Here is an 8,733-nt window from a genome sequence, read left to right on the forward strand (position 1 = left end):
CAACAGTTTACACTTTTTGGAATTGCAATTGAAATAAATCACATTATTAGTTGTTGGACAAAATAAATGTGGAAAAAAAAAAGGTGTTGTGTGTGCCCTCATAATTTTTTTGTAACGTTACATTTCCAGACTTGTTTTTATTTGCAGTCGCTTTAACAATTTTTTTATCGTTATTGTTTAATCGCTGTCGGTCCAATAGAGTCCAACACTTCCACCCTAAGAACTTTAAAAATGGCTCCCAGATGAGTTTTTGTGCACTTTTACCTGTTGGGCCCAAATCAGTGCCCAGATTTCCCCCAACATAGGACCTACATGGGCCAATATGAAACCTGCAGACTATCCCACTTGAAACCCACTTTTTTAGCCCATTTTGTACCCAGTGGGTCCATTTTGTACCCGGGTTTTCATTGCTTCATTTGCTTTATTTATACCGCTACCAGTATAGATGATCATTTATCGCGATAACGTCTGGGACAATTTATTGTCCAGCAAAATCTGTTCTTGTGACAGACCTGTTTGTAGAAGGAGGTGCTGGCTTTTTACAGCCTGACGCTGCGAATGCAGCATCATTTGTGTTTTCCTCCGGGATGATAACTTCTTGGGGGTGACCTGGGTGCTGTCCTGTGGGCTTGTTGGTGGCAGGTAGTAAATAAATAATACATATGTAAGTCAAACATCAGGACAGGACAAGTGGAAAACAAAACATCTACTTGTGAAAGGCAGCAATTACTGACCAAACTGATATCAAATATCACACACCTGTGTAAAGAGAGGAAAGGGTTACAAAGCCGTTCCTCCGGGAATCTTACACAGACAGGTGGTGGAAGCAAAAGAAGAAGATAGGAGACAGATGGCGAGAGCTGCCCAAGCACGAGATGAACAAGTGTGTCAGGAAAGCAAAGTAAAAGGATTATCGGTTGGCTGTGGCTGGTGGTATAACTCTCCAACTTCATCTGTCAGCTCCTGAGGCCAAGTCTGTTTTCACCTGAGCTTAACTTATGAGCCAATCTGCAAAAACCACAGTAAAAAAAATAAATAAACAATCTGCTTTTGATTACCCTTTTGCATGAGAAACATCTTTTAGTGTTAACTTACCCAGGGGAAAATATATATATATATATACCTAACTGTACTAAAATGTCACACTAAATATGTTTCATAAATTATAGTGAAGTAAATCTTAAGAGCTATTTTGAAAAAACTGATTTCATGCTTGGTAAATTTTAGTAGAACTTAAATACAATTAAAATTCAACTTGAAGTGTATTTCATTTACTTTTATGTGCTAAAGTGCAACTATATGTACACTTATACTTTAAATGTATTTGTTTGCTTACTCTATGCTAGAATTAGACATTTTGATGTTATTTTAAGTGCATTTATAAACCTGTTCGCTTTAAAAATCAAATGTGTTCTAAATAAATTCTAAATATATTCTCAATCTATTTAAGACTCTTTCCGTAACACCATGCAAATATTGTAATGATCGGCCTAAAAATGATCTCGAAGCATTGCATTTGAACGTAACGCGCACACAGACCACACAACTTCTGAAGTGACGTTCGTAACACAGAGCCGTGGAAAGCCTTGAGCACGCTGGGTGTGGATAAACTTGGTCAGATGAAGAAGTTGGCACAAATGTGCAGCGGCGTACGTCGTTCTCTTTCCATCTCTGCGATGCTTTGACCCCGTTTTGCCTTGCAGACCCCTTCCGAGCCCCAACAGGTGCAGCCTGCCGATCAGCTCTCGCACTGTCGCGTTAATCTGAAAATCACATCAGGCAAAATTCACTCTGACATCTAACACACCCATGATTACGCCCCTATAAGTGAAAAGCCCAGAGGGACCATATGGCCCACCTGGCCCGCAGTCCTGCATGTAAGAGGATAACGCTGGTAGTCTGCATGTGTGAGAGCAGGGCGAGAGAGAGAGAGAGAGAGAGAGGGATGGGGAGTCCGTGCTAATCTTTGCTGCTGTCTTAACAGGCTGTTTGTTCAGCAGGTCAGTGTGTACACCGAGGTGACGGAGGAGGATACACTCACACTCACACACACACACACACACACACACGCTTCTGGCTGATTTCAGAGGAAATAAGGAAGAACGTGGCAGTGATGTACCGGTCGCCTGCTCTGGAGAACAGTCAGCTGATGGCTTTGTACGGGCAGCAGAGAGAAATTTACTTTGAGAAGGACGAGGACTGCATTAGTGAGGTGAGGCTTTGTACCCACGGTGGCTCTAACGGTAATCATCCTCGTTTTTAAAATCCACAACTTTTTTTCCCCTCCGTTCAGCATTTTTGAGCTTGAAGTCTAGAGTTGAATCAGACCGATTAAGAAGAAACAGCCTCTCTCTTGTCCTGCGAAGGGGTGCAGGTGTGACAGCAGCAACAGATATAAAGTGTTAAAAGCAATTAACAAAACAAGATTCTTAATAATAATAATGATAATAATAATAATAATACAAGACTGTAACCGAACTGTGTAGTTTTTACAAAATGCATGTAATTTGCATCGTACACTGAAATGCATTTGATGTTTTATTTGCTTGATGATTTTGATGGTGACGTTTGACAAAATGTAATGTTTATTGCTCGTTTCGTAGTTGAAGACTGTATGATGTTTTATCTTGTAAACCACTTTGAACTGCCGAGGTGCTGGAATTCGAATAAACTTGACTTAAGTTGAGAAAAAGACGCAGATTACATGCAGACAGTAAATATCACTTTAGTAAAATGTAACTGCTTTCAAGTGATGGGCATTTACACTACCGTGTGCTTTGGTAGGACACTTTCTACAGGAAATGAACAGGGAGGAATTTATTTTTGTGGACACAAATGGAAGTCAAGTTGCTGTAGAGTCATTTTGCAACTCTAAATAGACTCTTAATTACATGTCTTATGCTGATTTTTTTTTTATTCATAGAAATAATACAAATTATCTTATTTAGTTCACTATATTTTAATATCTCAGCTAAAAATGTGTTTCAGTGTTAAAAATGTAGCTTAAAATAGGACTCGTATATCTGCTGCAAAATTCACAAGAACTACTGAAGAGGGTTGAAACAAAATGTTATTTTTTTTTTATGATCGGCTGTAGCTGGTGATGGCATTCCAAACACTGGAAAACAGCATATTTTTACTTTCTGTAAATTAATTAAAACTAACATTTCTAACTGTTTTTGGGGTATAAGCAAATTAATAATAATAATTTAGAAAAGCATAAACTTCAGTGCACTTTTTATGTGTACATCACCTCAGCACAATGTGTTAAAATCCTTTTAAAAACAAACAAACAAAAAGAAAACCATCAGCATTAATAAAATTGAAAATCGGCTTTAGCCTAAAAAGCATGGTCGCATCTATGCGTCTAAATGATACTCTACGAGAAAACCATGAAAATAAAGTCTTCCTGTTTTACGTACAGTCAGCTCACACTAGGACCATCTGAAGGTTTGTTTCTCTAATAATGCAAAATACATCCTCAGTGTTCAACACGCACTGACTGTACCTCCCACCCCCCAGGAGAACGACCAGGACTCGGAGTGCAGCGAGGACGGAAGCGGCGGCCGAGGCGGCCGCAGCTCTCTGTCGCCGGAAATCTACGGCCTGCAGACGGAGGAGCGCGTTTTCTTCTCCAACCAGGAGTACTACAGGAGGCTGGAGGAGCTGAAGAGCGCCCACCTGAGGAACATGGCCGACCTGGAGAGGATGTACATCAGCCAGGGGCAGGACAGGCACGGAGGAAGGGAGGATGACGACGTTCTGGGGAGAGGGAGAAACAGTGAGGAGAAGCAAATGATCCGGTCAGAAACGTTCAGCTGTTCCTTATCGATGTCTGTTCATGTTGTAGAAGCTGCATATTTTGTCACGTTACATCTACAGACCTTAAAAGGGCAGTATTCTGTGTTCTCCAGGCATGTAATGCTATTTTGTAGTATAATCTAGTAATTATGTTAACTGCAGTTATTATAAAAAGTATATACAGTATATATCTATATATATATATATCTATATATATATATATATATATATATATATATATATATATATATATATATATATATAATCACTTAAAAACAATTTTACTTAATTATTCAATGCCTTGAAATTAGGAGTCTGTCGCTTCAAAAAAAAAACTCCTACTCTTTCTGAAACTCCGCCTTCAGGAAGTCATCACAACATCGCTCCTCTATTAACCCTTTAGCAACGGGTTTTTTTAACCAGCATTTCACTGAGAAGTTGCTCGTATAATGAGCTCAGGAGAGGCACAAATGCAAAAGGTGTTTGCTAATTGCTGCTGGCTAGTCTGTAGGAGCTGCATCTTGAAGGCGGGGCTAGGTCCAGCCAGGCATTTTGGATAGTTGAATGGTTGCCATGGGAGATTAAAGGATTTCTCAAACACTCATGAAAGGATCAAGGCAACACTCCAGGTGTGTTTTTGGTGAGGGAATCACACAGGATGCAGCTGGTTCGGGTCAAGACTGAGTCGGTTCATCTGCATTTGTAGAGAAAATGGCGAAAGAATCTACATTAAAATTGAAAAAATAACAACACAGAAAAATAAAAAGAGGATACGTTCTTAGGTTTCATCTTTCTAACACCTACAGTGGAGTTTGGAAATGTCTCCTCAGACTATTTCACAACGATTCCAACCTTGGAAGTGGGAATGCGCCCATCCACTTTTTTCACTTCCGATACCGATGAAGATATCTGAGTTTTAATGTCGGCCGACACCGATCCGATACAAAAACACGGTGCTGAATCCCCTTAAAATGTTTCTTTTTTTTTCAAATGCAGACACAGATGTCCTGAATTACAAATTGGACAGTACAGCACACTTAGATACACCAGTACCTTCACAAGCTTGGTCAAACGTAAACACAGGACAGCTGTAATTTGCACTCAGTGCAATTAGGCGAATAACAGCCAATAAAATAAATAAAGCGTGACTTCACTCAGAACACAAATGATAGAATTAGATTGAATAGATTTGCCCTTATGAATCAGGCACATTGTCATCAGTCCCAATATTTCTTTTTTAAATATTGGGACTGATACAGATGATATCAGATCGAGACATCTCTACTATTGTCATGTGGTTAAAATACCTCACATGTACACAAATATGCACTGCTTTGTGTTGGTCTGTCCCATAAGATCCTTGCCAAATTCAGCGATGTCTGTAATGGTAACTTAACATAGGAAAAAGTACTAAACTAAATAATAATGATGACAATAATGGCTCTCTCGGATGTCATTCAATTTGTTAGGCAAATAAATGCAAGTCAAGCGTATAATAACTCAGGACTTGTAAATGTTTTCATGACAGGAAGGGTAATAGCGCCTTCTTCGGCAGCGGCCCCACCAGGAGGCTGCAGAGGATTAATTCCCAGGAGGAGCTGGACTTCCGTGACACATCCAGCGGCTCTGACCAATCAGAACTCAGCGGAGAGGATTTCCTAGGAGAACTGGGCTGGACATCCAACCAGCAGCAAACCCTTCAGAGGTTGGTCCTGAAAGTCAGCTTTCACTGAAAAGTTCAGATTGTTACTTTTGAAGATATAACTCTTAAAAAAAACGATTCCTCGGACTGTCTGTGTTGTCCTTGAGAATTCTCTTGTTAAACTGGTTTATTATCAGTCCTTCTGGTTTGGGTTGTAAGTCTCCAACTTCAATATTTTGTGCTACTTGAGTTGAACCAGTGTCAAAAAGTATTCTCTTGTATTTTCATCCAGAAAAATGATGCACAGTCCCGAACACATGATGGCCAAGAAGAGCTTCAGGTTTCAGCCGAAAGCCTCTTGTCCCAAACCGCAGGGAAGATTGCCCCATCCAACAGGTGCCAGAGCTCAGTCCGGCTCCAAAGTTACCGTCCCCAAACCCTTCCAGATGATGCTGAGAGAAGAGGAGAGGAAGAGGCACAGGGTGCGGACGCGTTCCGAGGTCGAGCTGGAGAACACGCTGCTGAGGCGAGAGCTGGAGGAGCTCCGAGAATGCCAGAAGAAGTTCAGAGCTTCGCCCGCGCCGGCTCACATCCACCTGCCTCTCTACGAGGTCATCAACCGTCGCCCCAGAGGCGGCTGCAACAGCAGCGTCCCTGAAAGGGGCCAGGAGCCTTTCCAATTCTTGGAGAGGGAGAGGAAAAAGAGGGAAGCCAGGATAGCTGCAGAGTTGGGAAACTTTAGTCGGAGAGAGGAGCGACAGGGCTTCAAGGCCACGCCGCTGCCCAGCTCCGTGTACCGCGGCGGACGTGCCAAGAGCCCAAGCCGCCGCCACCACCAACTTCAAACTGTCTTCATGATGGAAAGAGAAGCCACAGAGGGCCAGAGTGATCAGAGCTCCGACCCAGAGCAAGAACCCCAGCAGTCTGATTTCTCCCTAGACTTCAGCGGGTCGCAGAGATGTTCGTCATCCAAGTCAGTGAAGAAGCAGATAGAGCTGTCCATAGAGATGAAGGAGAGGAAGTAGTTTGTCACCATCCATTTCAACGTCCGAGGCAGAAACATCTGTAAGCATCTGCAGCCAAGTGGATCCCAGCTTCTTCTCACAAACAAGTTATTCTTTTATCGTGTAGAAGAATACGTTTGCACTGCATAGTTGAGCAGTAGCTACGTTGCTCTCTGTACAAACAGCTGGTAGCTCAGGAAGTGTACATCTTTATGAAACGGCAATACTTGGTTGAAGTAATGCTAATGTTTTAGAGCATTATTGGTGTAATAGCATGTGATCGGCTCTGTGCAAAATAAATGTGATTAATTTTGCAGTCTTCAACTCTCTGTTTCTTAGCGCTTCTTGCCTCAGCACATTGTGGAGTGACTAACATTTGGTTCCAGCTAAAACACACATCAACCTGAGAATTTAAGAAAACCCATTAACCTACCATACTTATCTGGAGCGGTCTGTGTTACACTGAATTTGAAGAAGACTCAGAATGAAGACAGTCTCTTGAAGAGGAATCTTAGGGTTGTGTCCATAATTTTCTTGACATTATGTACAATCCTTCTTTGCACCATAATCTCCAGTGGTCCCACAGCAGTTCCCAGAACAGAACCAGCCTTCTTTACCACCAGAAATGGCTTCTTGTCCGTTTCTGGAGACGACCAGACAACTGCAGAATTATCTGAGTATTTCCGCAGGCGACAGAAGTCGGATTTGTGCTAGAAGACTGAAGACCCAAGTTATATCAAGTAGTTCCTCTTATCAATACGTTTTTTTCACAAATCTCCAAAGTCACGCAAAATCCACTGGTCCCCACATTTCTTTCTGATTTTACTGCAAATTTTTCACCATTGATCGATTAAAAAATGTCACGTTTAACATTACAGAAATTAACGCTGCAAAAGCACAAAATCCCAGATGGACTGATCAGTGGGAAAAGATGTTTAATATTTCTTTTTAAGAAACACGCATTGAATGCAGAAACAAACAGATGTTTATTGATATTTTAACAGTCTAATGGGTTTTATCAATAGATCCTGACACAACCAGCCCTTTAAGAACATTCAGATTTTTAATAAGGCCCAAAATGAAAATGAGTTTGACTCCCCTGGTCTACACTGATCCTAATATGCTGTAATACTTACTTGAGTAGATTGATTTTGCATACAGAAATAGACTTCAAAGATTGAAAATATTAGATTCTTAGACTAACATGATTACTCAGCAAGGGTCTTATTGCCAAGATCCAGGTTCGGTACGGTGTGCTCCTTTTAGGGTGTGTAGAGGCGTGCGACAGGGCTGCGCGCTCTCGGGGATGCTCTACACACTCTCCCTGGAACCCCTCCTTCAGAAACTACGCTCAAGTGTTTATCTTCTGGTTTTACCTGGTTTTAAGAACAATATGGTTTTTATCTGCCTACGCTGACGATGTTGTTTTTATAAAGGATCAGCAAGATGTCAGTATTTGAACCAAGATCACTGAAAAGTTTTCTGCCTTGTCTGCTGCGAGGGTGAACTGGGGAAAGAGCGAAGCCCTGGCCGTCGGCGAGTGGGCTGCTGGGTTCTCCCTCGAGGTCTTTTATGGAAGAAAGACGGTTTTAAATATCTTGGTGTGTTTTTAGGCAGTGAAGATATTGTGTGGGAGAACTGGGAGAACATTGAGCAAAAAAACATAAAAACAAGTTGTCAAAATGGAAGTGGCTACGCTCACAAATGTCCTACCGGGGCAGGGTGCTGGTTGTAAACAACCTTGTTGCATCACAGCTGTGGCACAAGCTCTCCGCTTTAGACCCACCATCTGGTTTACTTGTAAAAATATAGTCAGAGATGGTCAACTTTTTCTGGAACGGTCTACATTGGGGGCCACAGTCTGTCTTGTTTTTATCAAGAGAGTAGGGGGGCCAGGGCCTCGTCCACCTGGCCAGCAGAACAGCTACATTTCGTTTACGTTTCCTTCAGAAGTTCCTGACAGGATCCCCTGTGTGGAGGGATGTGGCCAGCTGCATTCTCAGACGTGTACATTTTCTGGGGCTGGATGCTGCTCCGTTTTTAACTGATTTTAGTTTTTTAAAGTTAAAAGGCTTGCCTCAGTTTTACCAGAGTGTTTACCAACGCACAATTCTCTGCATTGGCTTCTAGAAGAACCGCTAGTGTGTGGAACTGGACGTCCGTGACAGCACCGTACCGGGCCTTTCTTAGGCGTTGTCCAGGTCCGGGACGGTGACCCTGCGGCGGCTGGTGCAGGTGGCTGGACCAGACTTTTGTAACATCCAGGAAGTTGGCTCTCTGCTTGGG

The 8,733-nt window shown here is 42.1% G+C and overlaps 1 protein-coding gene across 1 annotated transcript; it reads left to right on the forward strand.

The window, feature by feature from the left end:
* Positions 1-1,342: 1,342 nt before the first annotated feature.
* On the forward strand, positions 1,343-6,742 carry LOC116713732 (protein FAM161A). The gene is made up of 4 exons (XM_032553970.1): positions 1,343-2,212; positions 3,523-3,803; positions 5,330-5,506; positions 5,736-6,742. Exons 1-4 carry the CDS (start codon positions 2,114-2,116, stop codon positions 6,466-6,468), a joined length of 1,290 nt encoding a protein of 429 aa, XP_032409861.1. The 5' UTR covers positions 1,343-2,113; the 3' UTR covers positions 6,469-6,742.
* Positions 6,743-8,733: the final 1,991 nt, after the last annotated feature.

Source organism: Xiphophorus hellerii, chromosome 22, assembly GCF_003331165.1.
Source record: "Xiphophorus hellerii strain 12219 chromosome 22, Xiphophorus_hellerii-4.1, whole genome shotgun sequence".
Classification (NCBI taxonomy): Eukaryota; Metazoa; Chordata; class Actinopteri; order Cyprinodontiformes; family Poeciliidae; genus Xiphophorus; species Xiphophorus hellerii.

Excerpts from the sequence above, each read along its gene's own strand:
- LOC116713732 (XM_032553970.1), top strand. The coding sequence starts at position 2,114 with ATGTACCGGTCGCCTGCTCTGGAGAACAGTCAGCTGATGGCTTTGTAC. Across the intron at positions 3,804-5,329 it reads GAGGAGAAGCAAATGATCCG|GAAGGGTAATAGCGCCTTCT; the intron begins GTCAGAAACGTT and ends TTTTCATGACAG. Across the intron at positions 5,507-5,735 it reads CAGCAGCAAACCCTTCAGAG|AAAAATGATGCACAGTCCCG; the intron begins GTTGGTCCTGAA and ends ATTTTCATCCAG.